Source organism: Phyllopteryx taeniolatus, chromosome 12, assembly GCF_024500385.1.
Source record: "Phyllopteryx taeniolatus isolate TA_2022b chromosome 12, UOR_Ptae_1.2, whole genome shotgun sequence".
Taxonomy (NCBI): Eukaryota; Metazoa; Chordata; class Actinopteri; order Syngnathiformes; family Syngnathidae; genus Phyllopteryx; species Phyllopteryx taeniolatus.
This window is the reverse complement of record NC_084513.1, coordinates 3,798,981-3,819,665: the sequence shown is the minus strand read 5'-3', so window position 1 is coordinate 3,819,665 and position 20,685 is coordinate 3,798,981. Positions and strand designations below refer to the sequence as shown.

Genomic DNA, 20,685 nt, shown 5'->3' with positions numbered 1-20,685 from the left:
AACACACACACACACACACACACAAAGTGAGAGTTTAATTAAGAGAAAGCTCAGCTGACGGAGGAACAGATGATTCTACCGCCGATTCCAATCCCTCCATCTCAGCCAATTACTCAAATGGCCAGGGACTCAGACACACTCACAGACGCACAAAGACACACACGTACGCACACACACACACGCACACACACAATAGGCATAAGCCTGTTTAAGCAGTATTAAATTATGCTTCAAATTAAAAGCTTGTACCTGCCTTGTCCCCTTAGTCTAGTGTGTGTGTGTGTGTGTGCGTGGGGGTGTGTGCGCGTGTGCATGTGTGTGCGATTAAGCTGTTAATTAATTTTATGCCGCCGTATTTAATAAGCAGTGACAGAGAAATGTTTGTGTGTTTGTTCATGTGCTTGTGTGTGTGAGTGTGTGGGCGTATGTGTTTATGATGTAGGTTTGTATTTGTGTGTGTGTGTGGGGTAGGGGGGTCTGTCTGTGTGTCGGGGGAGCTACAAATGTGGTGTTTTGTGGCACATTCAGACCAAAACACTCGACTACGTATTCACCAAGCTAGATTTTGTGCAAATCAGACTCACTGGTGCTGGATGTGGATATTTGATATTATCTTTCCAGAGTGGCACTTAGCTAATCACTAGTCAGAAAGCCACACATTCAAAACAAAATGGCTGACTTCCTGGGTATTTTACAGCATACTGTAGGTTCTTATTTGATTTTCAAGCATCCTGTCATGATGGACATGCCTGCCAAATTTTGTGTCAACCGGACACACTGGTGCCAGATGCGGATATTTGCTAACACTCCAGGGAGCGCTACCTCAAGTCCTGAAAAAGGGTACCTTCAAATCAAAATGGCTGACTCCCTGTGCGTTTCACAGCATATGTTCTTATTTGATTTTCGTGCGATGGATGTGTGTGGGATTTCGTGCAAATCATAATACTCTATAGGCGTGCTCCCTGAATTCCTGAAAAACTGCTTTTTCAAAACAAAATGCCCAACTTCCCGTAACCTTTTACAGGATAGGTTCTGATTGGATTTTTGTGTGTCCTGCCATGATGGATATGCGTGCCAAGTTTCGTGTCAGTTGGTCTGAGTGGTGCTGGATGTGGTTATTTTCTAACACTCTGGGAGGAGGGGCCTACCTAATCTCCTGAAAAATGGCACTTTCAAACCAAAATGGCATTTCACAACATGGGTTCTATGAGCATTTTGTTGCGTCCTGTCATGATGGACACGCATACCTGATTTCATCTTAACCGGACACTAATATTATCTAACAATCGTTCTGGGGTTGACCCCTGGAAATGGCCTGGAAAAAAAAATTCCGCTTCGAACCAAAATGTGTGTTTTGAAGCAGAGGTTTTTAATGATTTTTTTGTGTCCTGTCATGATGGACATGTGTGCCGGATTTGGTGTTAATCAGACACACTGGTGCCAGATGCTGATTTTTTTCTAACACTCTAAGGTATTGCCCCCTGAAGTCCTGAAAAACTGCTCACTAAAATTTAAATGGCCGACTACTTGTGCATCTCACAATGTAAGCTATTTTTTATTTTCATGGGTCCTGTCATGATGGATGTGTGCCAGATTTTGTGTAAATCGGACGGACTGGTGCCGGATGCTAATATTTTCCAACTTTCTAGGGAGGTGCTCCTCAAAATCTAGAAAACTGCTCTTTCAAATCAAAATGGACGACTTCCTGTGCGTAACATGCGTGCCAGATTTCGTGCAAATCGGACGGACTGGTGCCGGATGCTAATATTTTCCAACATTCTAGGGAGGTGCTACTCAAAATCCAGAAAACTGCTCTTTCAAATCAAAATGGACGACTTCCTGTGCGTAACATGCGTGCCAGATTTCGTGCAAATCAGATGCATTGGTGCTGGATGCGGTAATTTTCTAATATGCGGTACGCACAATCATCAGTTATAAGTCATTATCCTCTTCACAACACACACAGACACACACTCATCCTTCTTGCCTCTTTCGCGTCTAATGAGCCATCCGAGCGCTCCCCTCCACGGAGGAGGCGGCGCTTCAATGAGCCTCTTTTACAGATCCCAAAAAGGGTTTTAATTAGGAGACATTTGTACACAAAAAGGGAAAGAAAACACTCACCAGCTGAAGAGGGTAATAAACACACACACACACGCTGAGTCATGATTAATGTGCTCCACCGTTTGAGGCAATTTTTATAGCCTATTGTAACGTTTTTCATAGCCTAGTGTATGCTTTTTGTGAGCAAATCTTGTTTTAACAGCATCAAAATGCATTTGCATGGGAAACGACCACTTTTGTCAAATATATCATTCTTGTGAGAATATAGATTTTTTTTTCTTTTTTGGGGGGTGGGGGAGTAGCATTTTTGTGGTGAAATATTGCCTTTTTGTGGCAAATAAACATTGTTGGAAGACTTTCTACAAGACGATGGAATGTGTTTGTCTGGGGGAATATGTTGTCCTTTTGTTTGATCACTAATGTTGATGATGGAAAAATTGCATGGTTGGTCTAATATATGCTTTTTGTGAGCATATAGAGCATTCTAATGGCAAAATGTTATACTTTCATGAGAAGGAATAACTCTCCTGACCAAAACTATATTTTGTTGTGACAATACGTGGTGTTTTCGGTGTCACTTTTTGTGCTCAAATACTACACTATTTGTGCAATTTTTGGCATTTTGACACAAAATATGTTTTTGTGGCCTAATACAACTTGATCCTGAACAAAATAATAACATTTTGGGACTACAATATAGTGGTGTCTTGAGATACGAGTGAGTTTTTTTCGAGATCGGACGATTTTTTTGCTTTGACTTGCGAGCAAAAATGTTTTAGATACGAGCGCTGTATGGTGGCAGTGAACTGAACTCTCTTCACAGGAAGCATCAGTTTAACAGATAGTAAAAAAAAATGTAAATAGAGGCTTCAAACATATTTAAAACAACCACGTAACTTTGCTTTAACGGCTGCTTGCTTAATGCTAACACATAATGGGAAATGCCATAGAAGGGCTAACGAAAAGCATCTATCTGTCGGTGTTATGCTTCAAGCATATTTGAAGACAATCAGTTGAGCAACACATGTACACAGACAGTATATCAATACTCACAGGCATATATTCTGAATCCTCTGAGGAAAAACGCCTGATACTACTGCGGCTTACTGAGGGCTTGTGACCGTCTCTTTGTGTATCCATATGTCTGTATTCATGGCATTATCATTCATTTCAATGGCGAATGATGATTTGCCATATGAGTGTTTTGAGTCATGTGCATGGTCATCAAAAAGAATTAAACTCGTATCTCTCAAAGCACTACTGTCAAATTTTTGTATCATTTTTGTATCATATTTGTGGCAAACTACAACTTTCTGAGACAATGCCATTTTATGCCATTTTTGTGGAGAACAGCATCGTGTTTGCTTTGAATTTGTTGTCCAAATGCTTCAGCCTTGTACATTATGACATTTGCTGATGATTATGGCGCTTCATATTTGAAGTGTGAAGTCCATGCTGTGGCATAGTATGACTTCATCGTCGTCATCATCATTGTGGTTAATGATCTCATCAGTGTGCACGCAAATGTTTCCTGGAGGAGCCAGTTGACTGTTTGCTTTTTGCTGTCAAAAGCCTCTCGGTGAGCTGCCTGCATGCATTTATTATTGATTGACACACGCACGTACAGGCGGCACGGTGGCCGACTGGTTAGAGCGTCAGCCTCACAGTTCTGAGGACCCGGGTTCAATCCCCGGCCCCGCCTGTGTGGAGTTTGCATGTTCTCCCCGTGCCTGCGTGGGTTTTCTCCGGGTACTCCGGTTTCCTCCCACATCCCAAAAACATGTATGAATTGGAGACTCTAAATTGCCCGTAGGCATGACTGTGAGTGCGAATGGTTGTTTGTTCCTATGTGCCCTGCGATTGGCTGGCAACCAGTTCAGGGTGTACCCCGCCTCCTGCCCGATGACAGCTGGGATAGGCTCCAGCACGCCCGCGACCCTAGTGAGGAGAAGCGGCTCAGAAAATGGATGGATGGATGGACACGCACGTACACGCACACACACACACAGACACTGCAGGGCTTGGCAGGCCCCTGCATTCCGGGGATAGGAGAAACCCCTGAGACACACACACACACTCAATATACATTAACTGTTTTATTGTCTTTGTCTTATCAGCGCTTGTTTGACTAGAAACAACGTTGTGTGTGTGTTTGAATGAATGTCACTGAGCAGGAGACCTCCCCCAAGGCCCTGTGTCTCACAATGCAAGTAGACCGTAACCACAAAAATGAAAATATACCAACTAACTCACTGAATGACTGACTAGATGCTAAACTAGCAAACTAATGGGCTGACTAAATTCTGAAATTACCAGCTAACACACCAACTAATTAACTAAAGTACAAACTAAATAATGACTGACTGATGAACTAACAAACTAACAGGCTGAAATTACCAAATAATCAACTAACTAACTAACTAACTAACTAACTAACTAACTAACTAACACATTTTTAAGTCTAACTGACTGACCAACGAACCTACTATCTTACAGACTAACTTACCCACTAACTAACGGACTGGCTGGCTGAAGAATTAACAAACTAAGAGGCTGACTAACTCACTAAATTACCAACTAATGAAATAACTACCGGTAGCTAACAGACAAACTTACATACCAACTATTGACACTGACTAGACAGTAACAACAAAAATAAACTTACTACCTAGTTCCTGTGTCAGTCACAGGAACTAGGTAGCTTAATAATGAGCAGGTACACTAACTTAGTCACTTAGCAAACATACTAACTCATTAGCACACTATCATTCTAAATAATTAAGTAACAATAATATCTAAATAACTGACTGACTAACTAACTAGCTAAATCACTTACAACAACAACTAAGCAACTAACTGACTGACTGGCTATTGAACTCACAAACTAACAGGCGAAGCTAAATTACCAATTCATCAACTAACTAACTTACCTACTTGCTATCGTAACAATGCACTGACTGTCTGAGTAACTACCGGATAAACTATTTAACTGACTGACTAATTGGATGATTAACTAACAAATTAAAAGTGGCTCACTATATAAGGAACTCAATTACCAGCTGATCACCTAATTAATGTACAAGCTCGCTTAAAACATATTTTACTAATGCATGCACTAGACAATAACAACCTAGCCGACTTACTAACTAACTAACTCACTCACTCACTCACTCACTCACTCACTAACTGTGATATCTAAGTGATATCTAAGTACATCGACTTATGTACCAACTAACCTACTAACTAACATGCTAACGTATTAGCTACAATACTAAGTAAAAAATTAAGCTGTCCCCTTGTGTTTGCATGCTTGGCGGAGGTAAAAACATTGACTTCTTATCGTTAGTGAGCTCTTCATTACACACCATCTTAATTATTGTGCATGTAATTGTGGACTGTCATTCTGAGACTGGTTCCTAATATTTTGACCCATTTAAGTCTATAAACAGGGCTCTAAAATGTCAACTAATCTTTAGTAGTAAATTGAATATTCAAATATATAAAAGCAGTAAAACTACTCAACGTCATTGTCAAGGTAACACAACTTGATTATTCTGTGTGTGTGTGTGTGCGTGTGTGTGTTACCCAATGTCACCTTTCTCTATATGGTGTGTGTTACGTGTCCGTGTGTGTGTGCCCGCGAGTGCGTGCGGCAGCCGTAGACGTCAAGCTCGCAAGCTGATGATGCTGACATTCAACACGCCCGCCCTCTCTCGCCCATGCATACATTTATACTCTCTCACGAAGCCCCTTTCACACAGCTTGTTGAAGAGCGTCGACGTGTCATGGACAAAGTCAATCTGGCAATTTTCCACCTCGGTAGCTAGTACAGTTGACTGACACCCGACGCTCACTTCTACCGTCCTGTTGTGTCGAAAGCAATTGTCACTATCCAGCGACAATTTGTTACACCAGACAGTGGCGCTTATCTGATTGGTGATGTGTGAAAATGTCCTGTTTTGCTGGTTCAGTGTTAAAGGCACGGAAACATACGTGATAATATTTTCTGTTAAGAAAACCACTGATATAGATTTCTTGTTTTTTGTTTTGTTTTGATTTTTTTCCCCAAAAAATTTTTTACGGCATCATTATGGGATGTTGTTTGGAATTATGTTGTCTGAAGATGCTGATTCTATTTTTGGATGCAGTATATAGGATTTTTCTGCTGTTGCTGAATATGCCTTTCCCATGAGAACTAACACAAAAGCATCTTCCCGCCTTCAGAGTTGCTTTTTTTGGGGGGGGGGGGTTCTTTTACAAACGGCCCTTCTTCATCGCTCAAGCTGTCTTTACCGTTAATGCCGCTGAAGCGAGCCTCATTATGTAGTTGCAATACACCAGATGGATCTGTGGGCTGGCGTGCCAGGATGAGGCAGCCATTTTGCATTCACACAATGGCAGACAGCAAAATACTGTAAATGGTGTTATTTCAGCGATATGAGTGAATATGTGTGAATTTATGAAAATGTTGGAACTATTGCATGTCTTTACCGTTATTAAGATTTTATAAAGACGTAGTAGTAAGGATCATTTATGCACTTTTATCCGTTTGAAGGGCAACATGTAAATTGTGCAGCTCACACGATTTTTATGAAACTGTTTGTCTTTACCGTTATAAAAAGACATGCATTTCAATGGGCCACCACCATTTGCTCTGTTAATAAAGATTGCCTTTACAATGAATGCCTAAAATTTTAAATCATCAAGAACCTTTGGAAAATACGAGTTTAAGTATGGCTGTTTCAGCATGGAAGACATTTATACATAGACAGTAAAATGAAGGTGTCATAAAATAATTGCTAAATTAGAATTTTTGTCTTTACCGTTATTGATCAAATTACATAAAAATGTCTGTCTACATGTGTTGATGCACAGTTTATGTCCAAATATCCATTGCGTAAAGCGTTATAACACCGCAGCATAGACGCTATTAGTTAGCCCCTCTATGGCGTTTTTCAATATGTATATTGAAATATATATTAAGCTGGTGGACTTGAAGGCAAGGTTATGTGTTTTTTTGTAAGTACACAACGTGTAATTAACAATCTTCCAAACTGTGGCTTGTGAAGTGAGTTGAGTTGAGTTCGCTGCCACCACACAGCACTCGTAGCTCAATTTTCTGTTCTCGAGTCAAAGCAAAAAATCGTCCGAACGATGGCTCAGATATCGAAAAACTCAACACTCGGATCTTTGGTATCTCAAGGCACAACTGTATGTAAGTACCGGTATGTGAGATTCTTGTCATTTGTAGCTCAGCCAGGCAGTATCAATCGATCACAGAGTTAATCCTTTCTCCCTGGTGATGCGCTCGACATCTTGTTGAGCCCTCCAGGCCTCAAGCAGGCGCAGTAGTGCAGCATTAATTTGTCTTTTGTGTCTTTTCTTTGCCAGACATGTCTGGAGTTGGAGCGTTACCTCCAGACGGAGCCCAGAAGACTGTCGGAACTCCTGGACGAGGACCTGGACCGCCTCCTGGCGCCCGCCCTCACGCGGGGCAGCGACAGGTACGAGGAGCTTACGGACCCCCTCCTGCCCAGTTTCCCGGCGCAGCCCAGCCCGCTCCCCAAAGTCCACGCCAAACTCCTTCAGACTCTGACAGACAGCAAGGATCAAGTCCTGGTGTCGGGTGTGAGCGCCGCACAGCTCAGCGCCGCCGTCACGTCGCTAACGCCGCCCTCGTCCCCCGAGTTGGGGCGACACCAGGGGAAACAGGCGGGTGGCGCGCTCACGCTCAAGCTGGTGGCCAAGAAGGAGGGCCTGGGGGCGGCCAAGTTGGTGGCAGCGCGGGCGCTGACGTCTCCCCCGCCGCCGCGGCCGCCGGGCCCGGGGGAGGGGGCGCTCAGCGACGGGGAGCAGCGAGGCGGGCCCGGCCTGGCGCGAGACTCGCCTGAGAACAAGAAGAGAATACACAGGTGTCAGTTTAATGGCTGCCGCAAGGTTTACACCAAGAGCTCGCACCTCAAGGCACACCAGAGGACGCACACAGGTAACACAAATACTACACACGTTTACGACATAACATGCTCCTATAACTTGTTCAACAATGCCATCATTTCTATAATGTGGCTCAAGAAAATGGCTAAATCATGGTCCTTGGACATGGTTCCATGATATGGTCTGTAATGTGGTACTATAACTTGGTTCTACAGCAAGGGTCTATAGCATATATGTCCAACAAAAAATGGCCTGCCGGTATACTGTATAGCGCATGCACCGCTAATACTACAAATCCTACAATGCTTTGCTGCTGTGTTGGCGCGTCAGTTGAGGCCAGCAAGCGCTCCGCCCTTTTCTTTTGCAGTCATTAGCAACCATGCTACCAGTCTCCTTGGGCAAATGGCCAAACGAAAGACAGGTGTTAGGCAGATGATCTGTCCACGAAAGTAAAGGACAGACATTTTCTTGTGTGCGGCGGCAACTTGGCTGTAATAAAAGAATATAACAAAGCTTGAATGAATGTTTTCTTTCTGTACTTTTCTATTCCATGGCACTTAACGGTTAATAGTTTAAAGCCTGGATTTTCATAGAAGGACATTCTTATTTTTGGGGTTGTTTTGTTGTTTGAAAAATATTTGAATTGAAAAGGAACTTGAAAGGCTACAGGTGGCTAGAGACAAAATAATTTATCAATTTAAAAAAGAAACAAATAGCGGTGGGTTTTGTTGTTGGTTTAGTTGACAAGGAACTTGAAAGGCTACAGAGAGAGACAAAATAATTGATCTATTTAAAAAAGAAACAAAGACCACTGACGTGTCTTTTATTGCACATTTGATTTTTCATGTTTAGAATATTAAAGTTAGCTTATTCCTGAGTCTCTGTTTAAGCAAAATTTATGTTTGTTTTCATATGATAAGGTTTAACATTACATATCTGGAGAGAAGGGAAAACGCACAATCGCAGTCAATTTTCGATAAATATTGCGTTTGGCCCGCGACTTGGTCCCAATTTTTAATTTTGGCCTTCTGTGACTAGACCCCTGGTCTATAGCATGACCCTATAAGTTGGTCCTATATCATGGGTCCATAGGGTTGGAAAGAAGGAGTTTATAACGTGGTCCTATAATGACCGTCCGTGACTATTGTCATTCATCCAGGTCATTTCCTTTTCAGGGCATTGACTCAATCGCAACTGAACTTTTTCCGGTTGTCTTAGAAGTGGTCCTTTAACGTGGACCTATAATAAGGCTCTGTTATATTGTTATATAATATGGAGCTATAACCTGGATCTATGATGTCTATAATGTCGTTCTTTCGCATGTGTTATGACATGGTCCTATTACAAGTACTATAACGTGGTTCTATAGCATTGCTATTTAATGTGGTACTTTAATGGTACTTTTAGATTCTGCTATAACTTGGTACTATAACATAGTGCTATATAATGTAATTTTATAAAATGGTCAAATCAAGGTCCTTTGACATGGTCTTCTCTATCATGTGATTCTATAATATGGGACTATTATGTGTTTCTATGACATGGTTCTATAATGTGCTTCAATAAATGTCATTTAATGACATGATGATGTGGTTTTATAACTAAGTACTATAATAAGGTCTACAATATTCTTCTGTAACATGGCTGTATAATAGTCCTGTACTGTGGGTCTATAACATGTTCCTCTAACGTGTCAATAGTCCTACAACAAGGTTCTAAAATATGGTTATGTAACATGGCTGTTTAATTTTGACAAATAATTTTCTATGATTTTTATATTCTGGAACATGGCCCTACAATATATGTTTATAACATAGCAGTATAACATGGCTCATGTATAAGTAAATACATAAAAGTACAGAAGATTGCGTATAAAGCCTTGTGGTACACCACAACATCATCCACCTGCATCACACTACAATGTTATACACTGCATACATGAATACAAGTCAATAAGACAATTATCATGTTTTTGACATATGTGTGGATCCTTGACACATGACACACATGCACAACATGCACGCTCATGAGTGTGAGTGTGTGTGTGTGTGTGTGTGTGTGTATGTGTGTGCTGGGCCGCAGGTGTCAGACAGGCGCTCGTATCACACCCGTCTTCTCTAATTGTCCTCCCCACCCCCCATCTCAACCCGACCCCGCGTTTCTTAAGTGTACACACGCATGCATACACACACACACATGCTGAGGGAAGCGGGACGCCTGACGCCACGGCAACCATGACGCCAGTCACCTAGCAACTGACAGAACGTGTGCATGCATGTGCGTGTGCGTGGAGGGTGGGAAGGTGTGTGCGCATGTGAGAGAGAGCGAGGGAGCTGAACAGACACGAACAACCCAGCAGCCAATTAGGGAGGAGAGTGATGCAGTTTCCTAGCAACCAAAGTCAAGCAACCGGAGGAGGGGGGCATTGAGGGGGAGGGGGGCGCTGTATTGAGTGGGCATGCACCGTCATATTTATTTAATAAATGAACATTTTGATATATTTATATTGTGCCAGGTCTATCCACTGGCATCCATCCGTCCTGTCATCCAACTGTCTACTGTACACAGTACATCCATCCATGCATCTATCATCCATCCATTGCTGCAACCTTCATCCATCCATATATCATCTATACAGCTGTCCATATTTCCATCCATCCATCCATCCGTACAGCTACAGCCCAGGTAAAGGTTTTCTCTGATAGGAAATAATATAAATAGCCTGTTCCAGGGTCAAACTGTGGCCATCATGAAACCTTTAATAACCGTACAGGCAATTTTTCATGTCAAGTGTAAAAAGAAGTTAACTGGGTAACATTAATTAGGAGGATTAAGCTTGTTAAACGGCTAATGAAAGCGCTACACTTGTACCGGGAGGGGAGGACGCCGCCCAGACACACACACACACACACACACACACACACACACACACATACGAGACGTAGCATCATGGTGGATTAGCAGCAGCAGTGTCGTGCAGGATTATCTGCAAACAAGAGCAAGAGTGCCGCGAGGGCAAGGCAGGTCACTGTCACTGAGATCATATGATAGCAGATCATATGACCAGTAAACACAACTAATACTCATTTAGACATTCACTCATCTGATTGGACAACACGGCAAAGCAAGCATTCTATTCATTTTGCTTGTGCGTGTGGAAGTGTTGTTGTATCCAAATGTGTGTGTGTGTGTGTGTGCGCATCTGTTTTGTGTGTGTCTGTTTTTGTTTATGTGTGCATGCGTGTGTGCGTGTGTTTATGAGACTAAGTATAAGTATGTTTGTGAGCGCGTGGATCTGTGTGTGCGTGTGTGTTTTGTTTGTCTTTATGTGTGTGTCTGTGTGAGTGTGTGTATATTAATATGTTTGTGTACAGTGGGTACAGAAAGTATTCAGACCCCCTTAAATTGTTCCCTCTTGGTTATTTTGCAGCCATTTGCTAAAATTATTTAAGTTCATTGTTTTTCTTCCTTAATGTACACACAGCACCCCATACTGACAGAAAACAATGGAATTGTTGACATTTTTGTAGATTTATTAAAAAAGAAAAACTGAAATATACAGCCATAAGTATTCAGACCCTTTGCTCAGTATTTAGTAGAAGCACCGTTTTGAGCTAATACAGCCATGAGTCTTTCTGGGAATGATGCAACAAGTTTTTCACACCTGGATTTGGGGATCGTCTGCCTTTCCCCCTTCCAGATTCTCTCCAGTTCTGTCAGGTTGGATGGTGAACGTTGGTGGGCAGCCATTTTCAGGTCTCTCCAGAGATGCTCAATTGGGTTTAAGTCAGGGCTCTGGCTGGGCCATTCAAGAACAGTCACGGAGTTGTTCTGAAGCCACTCTTTCGGTATTTTAGCTGTGTGCTTAGGGTCATTGTCTTGTTGGAAGGTGAACCTTGGGCCCAATCTGAGGTTCTGAGCACTCTGGAGAAGGTTTTCTTCCAGGATATCCCTGTACTTGGCCGCATTCATCTTTTCTTTGTCCCTGCAGCTGAAAAACACCCCCACAGCATGATGCTCTCACCACCATGCTTCGCTGTTGGGACTGTATTGGTCAGGTGCCTAGCAGTGCCTAGTTTTCCACACATCCGGCTTAGAATTTAGGCAGAAAAGTACTATCGTGGTCCCATCAGACCAGAGAATCTTATTTCTCACCATCTTGGAGTCCTTCAGATGTTTTTTAGCAAACTCCATGCAGGCTTTCATGTGTCTTGCACTGAGGAGAGGCTTCCGTCGAGCCAATCTGCCATAAAACACCGACTGGTGGAAGGCTGCAGTGATGGTTGACTTTCTAGAACTTTCTCCAATCTCCCGACTGCATCTCTGGAGTTCAGCCACAGTGATCTTTGGGTTCTTCTTGACCTCGCTCACCAAGGCTCTTCTCCCCCGAATGGTTCTGATTGTCCCAAATGTCTTCCATTTCAGGATTATGGAGGCCACTGTGCTCTTCGGAACCTTAAGTGCAGCAGAATTTTTTTTTGTAACCTTGGCCAGATCTGTGCCTTGCCACAATTCTCTCTGAGCTCTTCAGGCAGTTCCTTTGACCTCATGATTCTCCTTTGCTCTGACATGCATTGTGAGCTGTAAGGTCTTATATAGACAGGTGTGTGGCTTTCCTAATCAAGTCCAATCAGTATAATCAAACACAGCTGGAGTCCAATGAAGGTGTAGAACCATCTCAAGGATGATCAGAAGAAATGGACAGCACCCGAGTTAAATATATGAGTGTCACAGCAAAGGCTCTGAATACTTACGATTGTGTGATATTTCAGTATTTCTTTTGAATAAATCTGCAAAAATATCAACAATTCGTTTTTTTCTGTCATTATGGGGTGCTGTGTGGACATTAGTGAGGAAACAAATTAACTTAAATTATTTTAGCAAATGGCTGCAATATAACAAAGAGTGAAAAATTTAAGGGGGTCTGAATACTTTCCGTGCCCACTGTATGTATAAAGGTGTTTGCCTTTGTGTGTGTGTGGTGTGTGCGTGTGTGAGTGAGTGAGTGTATGATTTGTAATAACCACAGTGCACCAGTAAAGAATTAATTTCCTACTCATTTATGACTGCTTATTGTGTTAAACCAGTGGGACACGGGATGTTGTCACCATTGCCCGTCCCCACACACACACCCACACACATATCTGTGCCTCTGACTCACCATAATCATTCAAACAACTGTTACAAACTGACCTCTTACAATTAGCATTTAATCTCACTTTACCCATCAACCATTTATTTTGTGTATGTTTATTTTTCCCTGTTATTGCTTGTTTTATGTGTGTGTAAAGCATCTTTGAGTTTTATGAAGTGCTCTATAAAGCTAATTGTTATTATTATTATTCACCCATCCATTATCCTCACAAGGGTCGCGGGGGCGTGCTGGAGCCTATCCCAGCTGACTCTGGGCAAGAGGCGGGGTACACCCTGAACTGGCTGCCGGCCAATCGCAGGGCACATATAAACAAACAACCATTCGCGCTCACATTCACACCTACGGACAATTTAGAGTCTTCATTTAACCTACAATGCATGTTTTTGGGATGTGTGAGGAAACCGGAGTAGCCGGAGAAAACCCACGCAGGCACGGGGAGAACATGCAAATTCCACACAGGCAAGGCCGGGATTTGAACCCGGGTCTTCAAAACTGTGAGGCAGACGTGCTAACCAGATGTGCTAACCAGTCGTCCACCGTGCCACCTATTATTATTATTTTATTGTATTTTTTTGTGGTGAGGTGATACACTCTGGTGTGTGTGTGTGTGTGTGTGTCTGTCTGTGTGTTTGGGTGGGTGTGTTTTGTGTACTAGGCGAGAAGCCATACAAGTGCTCATGGGAAGGGTGCGAGTGGCGCTTTGCCCGCAGCGACGAGCTGACGCGACACTATCGCAAACACACTGGAGCCAAGCCCTTCAAGTGCAACCATTGCGACAGGTAAATGCGCGCGCACACACACACACGCACTTTTACGCACATCTAACATCATATAACCATCCACTGTGACGATACAGTGAGTCAGTTTCAAATGGAAAAAAGTCAGTCAGTCACAAAAAAAAAGCAAAACAACCTGAGCTGTGATACACACACACGCACACACACACACACACACACACACACACACATTAATCAGGCATAATCAAGCTGGGGCCCCCTGAGGTGAGGAAGAGGACACAAAGAAGAGTGAAGAGGAAGAGGATTTGAGGGAGAGGGGCTCTCAATGTAACCAGCTGGACCCCCAAAACTGAAGCACACAATAACCGCATGGCCATCTGTCCACACACACAAACGCGCTCACACACGTGCACACACACACACACACACACACACATTTGAGTCGTGTGTGTCCTTGTATTGCTTTTTGCTGAGGTTGCAAAAAAAAAAAAAAAAAAACTTGACAATTGCATGGTTTAATAATTGGAGTGATGGATGGATGATAGATGATGGATACATTGATAGGTGGATGGATGGATGGATGGACGAATGACTGGATGAATGAATAGATGGATTGACAAAGATGGAAGGATGGATGCATGGAGTGGTGAATATATGTATAATGCATCCATAAATGGAGTGAGTGATGGATGGATGATGATGATAGATGCACGGCTGCGTGAATGAATGGATCGATGATGGCTGAACGGATGGATCGATGCATAGATGAAAGGGTGGATGAACAAATGGATGATGGATGGACAGATCCACAAACAGATGGATGCTGTTTTCCTGTGTTGTATTTATTGAATATGGATGCTTGCGTGTGTGTGTGTGTGTGGGTGCATGCAGGTGTTTCTCCAGGTCCGACCACCTGGCGCTGCACATGAAGCGCCATGTCTGAAGGGGGCCGCACCACCCAGCAGGACAGAATAACAAGAACAAGAAGGGAGGAAGAAGCCCGCCGACCACCGCGCGGCGTCTCGCGGGAGAGGAGGAGGAGGAATAGTTAGATTGTTGCTTTTCATTCACTTACACACACTCGCTGTTTTTAACACGCCGTCTTCGAACGCATCACACCGGTTTAACTTCTTGACCTTTCTTAGAAAAAGTCGTCACATGCTCGTCTTTGTACAGTCCAACTTTCTGGATTTTGGTTTTGTGGCGTTTCCTCTCGAGAGCGCCATCCAGTCCAAGATAACTACACAATCTGACATCCCAGAGACTCGCCGCCATCTTGCCGGCTCTCCTCCGACGCCAATGACGCAACGGAAGCCGATGCGTGGCACCTGGCGGGAGAAAATGCGCAGCGCCACTTTGATTTTTTTTCTACTGGGAGAACCACAAGGATTCTTCTTGTTGATGACATTTGAGACACTTTTTGCTCTTTTTCTCATTTGAAGAAAAATGTCTTGGAACTCAGCAGAATGTGAGAGGACTGGCCAATCAAAGAAACAGGAACAGGGAGTGCTTCTTTTAAAACTTCCTGTTTGTGCCGCACGATGTGGGAGGTCACAAGGAACGCCGCTAATTAGCTGCTAAGTTAGCTGCTGATGTAGCCGAAATTAGCCTATATTAGCCGCTAACTTAACCGTAAACTTAGCCGCTAACTTGTTAGCTGATGACTGCACTGACTGTTTTTCTAATGTTCCATGCTTTTTGCTACTGCTAATGGAAAAAAAAAAATCAACAAAAAAATGGAGATAAACCACAAAAACATTATGAACATGCACGCGCACACACACACACACACACACACACACACTGTTGATGTTCAAATGGCTTTTCACAATTTTTTTTTTCTGACGACAAATGATCTTATCCTGGTTTCCATAGCGACCTTTTCTCGATCAGCTTCTCTCATGCTTTTCTCTTTGGAAACATCAACCGTGTGCGCTGGAAAGTTGCGCCTGCCTGGTGCCGTCGACGGCGTAAAAACCTGGAGGGCGGCACGGGAGGGTCCACAGTGCAGCTTGGAACAATCGATACCAAAAACCTCCGGCGTGGATTCACCATTTTGAGGCAGCTCCACCACGTTCCCTTACGGAGGAAAAGGGGGTACGAAAAAAAATACACCGCCGTCCGTCAAAGCCAATTTCCCCTCCGTTTGCTGTTGTGTGTAAAAGGTACCCAAGCGGAAAAGGCTGTTAAAGTGGACTAGCGAATTTCCGTCTTTCTGAGGTATGATCAGAAGCGGGATGACAGCTGTGTGGAATTCCTAACACTGACACTCACTTTTCCAGCCCTTTTGCGTCAAAAGCAATTGTCCAAATATTTTATACTGCTTTGCTAGTTTCAACGTGAAAGGGGCTCATAATGAGACGTACAATCACGGAGGGACGCCAGTTGCACTTTTCAAGGCACGAACGTGTGGCTGCGTCTGTGTAAAACCTCTTACTCGTAATTTGGTCATTACAAAACTCATCAAAATCATTTTTTTTTTTTTCCCGACGCTTCGGCCTCGCTCGGCCTGCTTGTTTTGTTTCAGCTTGACTCCCCCGCTAGCTCCCGATTAGCATAAGCACTAGAGGCGTCACAATTAATTGATTAATCTTCAACTAATCAATCATCAAATTAATACACAACTACTTTAATAATTGATTCATCATTTAGAGCCATTGTTTAACTAGAAATTGTCCAAATCCTCTCATTTGAACCACTCAGCAGTAAACATTCTCTGATTTCTGTAGTCGTCCATGAAAGCAGACTGATTAACTTTGTGCTGAATCAAAATGAGACAAAAATGATTTTGCAACTTTAATGCATCGTCAATTTGTATCCAATTATTCAATGGATTGAAATGATTGATAGAATAATCGATTATAAAAATATTCGATAGTGATAGCGGTCCCTAACATTTGTCAGAAAATCGGCAAACATGTTGATCATTGTTTCCCAAAGTAAAAGCAGATGTTTGCAACTGTCTTATTTTGATTACACACAAAGTTAATCCGTCTGCTTTCATGGAGGACAACAGCAATCTGAGAATAGTTACTGTATTGTTGTGAGGCAGAAATCAAACGATTTGGACCATATTAAGGTTAAAAAAAAAAAAGGTCTCTCAACAATTATTCAATTATTAAAACAGATGCTGATGAATTTGATTGTCGATTACTTGTCAATTAATCAATGAATTGTGACACCTCGCGTCCAACCCCTGTGGATCCGTTTAGTGGGAGCTAACAAATGAGTAGATTAGCATGAACAGCCGCTATATGCTAAAAACGGCCTTTTAGTGTAAAATAATGTGGCTTATCTAGCCAGGGTAGAAGCTCGAGCTGTAGCTTTAGTGTAGTTACGTCATGTTAACGTAATGCAAGTAGCTACTAGTTAATGGCTAGCTTAGCATCGGCAAAGGACTTCTTCTGGTACACACATAAAGATAATCGGGCTGTTATTTGTCCCGATTTCGCAACTGATGACAAATTCCAGGCTATCTTATGTCTACAAGACTATCCTGTAAAATAATCCTGTGGTCTGAGGTTTTTTAAGAGTGGTTTTGTCCTGGTAATAGGGTACCACCCTGCAAAAACGCAAAACCTTACGTAGTGATTTTAGCTTATTTTAGTAAAAAAAAAAAAAAAACTTTTACCGTACTTAAAGAAAGTTTGACTTTTTTTTCTAAATTTTCAGCAAGATGAAAAGACTTGTTTTAAGATAAAGGGTCTTATTTTAAGAATCGTAAGATTTTTTCACTTTAAACAAGACATTTTCTCCGTAAGTGGAAAATCTGTCAATGGAACTAGTATGAACTAAGTTCTTAAGATTCTTAAAATAAGATGCTGTATATTAAAACAAGTCTTTTTATCTTGCTGAAAATTGAAAAGTCAAAACTCTCTTAAAATAAGTACAGTACGATGTTTTCACTAGAAATAAGATAATTCACTAGGTAAGATTTTGCGTTTTTACAGTGCAAAAGGGTCGGGTTTGACAATGGGAAATATTAAACGTGCTCAATATGTACAACCAAAAATCTGACAGACCTACAGACAATCTGGAGTCTTTAATGAACCTACCATGCATGTTTTTGGAATGTGGGAGGAAACCGGAGTACCTGGAAAAAAACCCACACGGGCATGAGAAGAACATGCAAACTCCACACAGGGAGGCCGGATTTGAACCCGGGACCTCAGAACTGTGTGAGGCAGATGTCCTTACCAGTTTTTCACTGTGGCGCCTGTACCAGCTGTCATATTTTGTCACCATTCTACAACACTCCCAATTCCAGGCAACGCAACAAACATTGGCGCAATATTTCTGGTTGCCTGTAAAATCAGCCCTTCAAAATAAAAGCATACCAGTAAAATAACAGAGTTCACACACCCAAAACACAAAAGACCGCCGCACCTCAGAAATGGAGGACAAGCTCGTGAAGCTGTGGGAAGCCTGAGAGTGTTTATTTAATGTCTCTGGCAAGTTTTTCCACAATTTTATCATCACATTATCAGAGCACACCATACACAGTATGACAAAAATTGTTAAATGCCTGATTTATTTGTATTTTATTTCGATCTTCATGTGTAACAGATAAACAATCTTTTAAGATTTGAAAAATCCTTATGTGTGTACCAGGCCTAAGTTTTAGGTTAGGTTTGTTGACTCCGAAGGATTCCAAAGAGAGACTCACCAGCCAATCGTGGTGCAGGACTGCCTGAAGGAGGCGGGGCCATCTCACCAGTTGCCAGCTGCGTCTGTTAGCTTTTGTACATAGCGTGACTTCCTGAGCCACTTCCTGCTTTAGTTGTCGCCAACGTTCCACTACGTATGTGATCACACTTGCTGCACTGCTAGCGTAGTCTCGTCGCACATCCACGCCTCGCCACCAGGGCGACAACGCGTCGCATACCCGTCAATCAAATGCCTTGACACTCAGTCACGTGACTCTCTTGGCGTCGCTGCTATCACATGACTCACTAGCGTCATTAGCATCATTAGTGTGTGTTTTTTAGCACCTTTTTATAACCCAAACATACCACAAATGTTTTTTTTTTTTTTGTTTGTTTTTTTTTTTTTTTTTTGGGGGGGTGGTGGGGGTTTAAGCGAAATCTGTCACCAAATATGTTGAGAATTCCCGAAAAAGTCACTCGAAACATTTTGGTTTTATGAGCTAAGTGGTACTACAACAGAGCGAGCTCATGCTAGGCCTTCACAAGGATTTTTCTTTTATTTATTTATTTTTTAACATTAAATAAAAAAACTTTAAAAAGTGACAGATTTTGTGAAAATACTCAAATCAACAAGATTTTAGCTGTGGTCACTGAGTCCCAAAGCAGAGACGCACTAGCATCATTAACGTATGTTTGTTTTGCAACATTTTACACACTGAACACACCCCAACGAATCGACCGAACGAATCTGGCCAAAAATAAATAAAGAAATAAATCAAACCATCATAAGTGGGAACAATGAAATTCTTTTATTTGAATTTGAACTTTTTTTTTCTCAAAATATTTTGCCATGAAATTCTGACAAAAGAAATGTTGACCCCCACTGAAGTTAGTGGCGCCCACCAAAGAAGCAAATTGGTACTGCAACAGCGTGCTCGTTTGCTCATTAAAGGCATTCAAATAATTTTCTCATCAACACTTTGATAATATGTTTGAACATCAATTAACATGACATAAAAAGTGATATTTTTCAGGAAAAAAATACTCAGATCAAATCAGTTTTCTTTGTGGTCACCGAGTCCCATAGCCGGCACCTTTTTTTGCTGTACAAAGTGTTGAAATGATATGATTTGTATGATACAACATTATGTTGTTTATTGACGAGGGAGAGTTTATTTTTGTTACTGAATGTGTTTGATAATTGTTTTTTTCTAAATTGGTATTGTATCATATCTATGCAACGCGTGTTCAGTGGAGCCTTTTTATTTAAGAATGTACAAATCTGTGTCATAAATGGTAGAATCTCAACTCTGGCTTTTGTGTATTCATTTGGAACGGATTGGTGTTCTAATGCTGCAAGGAGCCACCAGGTGTAAGTGTGGCCATGAAGGGCACACAACTGAGTTCCCCTCCAAACAGGAAGTAATGAAAGAAAAAAGTCACCTTTTCCCAAAGACGTTAAGAAGGTATCGTCTTTTTTGTTGTTGTTTTTTTTCATCATGTCACGCTACCTTAACATTTCATACCGTAATAGAATGCAGGAATAGGACTTCAATGTACAATGAGAGTTGGAAGCAATTGTTAGGGTTTCAAACTAGGGTTAGAGTTTCAAGCCTGGGTTAGGTTTCAAATAAGAGTGGGGGTGTCAAAGTGGGGTGTCAATGCAGTGGGTTTCTGACAAGGGTTAGGGTGACAAAGTAGGGTTTCAAGGTATGGTTATGGTTTTGAATCAGGATTACGAACACTGTTAATTGTTTCAAAGTAGGGATAGAGTTCTAAATTAAAGTTTCAGGGCAGGGTTATCTTTTCAGAAGTAGGGTTTCTAGCCAGGGTAAAGGTTTCAAAGTATGGTTTCAAAAGCAGTGTTAGAGTTTCAGAGTCGGGTTCAAGTGTGGATTAGGGTTTTAAGGCAAGGTTAGGGTTTCAAAGTAGAGCCCGAGATTGTTCAGTCATGCAACAAGTAGAAGACGTGCGCCTGCGTACATTTGTGCGTGCCTGCTTTCCCAGCATGGACTGTACCCAATTAAAGCTCCTTATCACATTAGCATTCTGCTGCTGTGTGTCCAGCAGGTGGCTGATGGGAAGTCGGCCAATTAAAAGCCAGCCAGCGCGTGGAGGCGACCAATTAAAAGTCAAACATTCGCGATGC

At 42.1% G+C, this 20,685-nt stretch overlaps 1 protein-coding gene across 1 annotated transcript in view; it reads left to right on the top strand.

Moving 5' to 3' along the window:
* LOC133486831 (Krueppel-like factor 7) overlaps positions 1–19,844 on the top strand; it is a 35,809-nt gene extending 15,965 nt beyond the window's left edge. Inside the window, exons 2-4 of the mRNA XM_061792555.1 lie at positions 7,456–8,050; positions 13,809–13,932; positions 14,782–19,844. Of these exons, the coding sequence (XP_061648539.1) occupies positions 7,456–8,050; positions 13,809–13,932; positions 14,782–14,833 (771 nt within the window). The 3' untranslated portion in view covers positions 14,834–19,844. The remainder of the gene's footprint in view (positions 1–7,455; positions 8,051–13,808; positions 13,933–14,781) is intronic.
* The last annotated feature ends 841 nt before the right edge of the window (positions 19,845–20,685 follow it).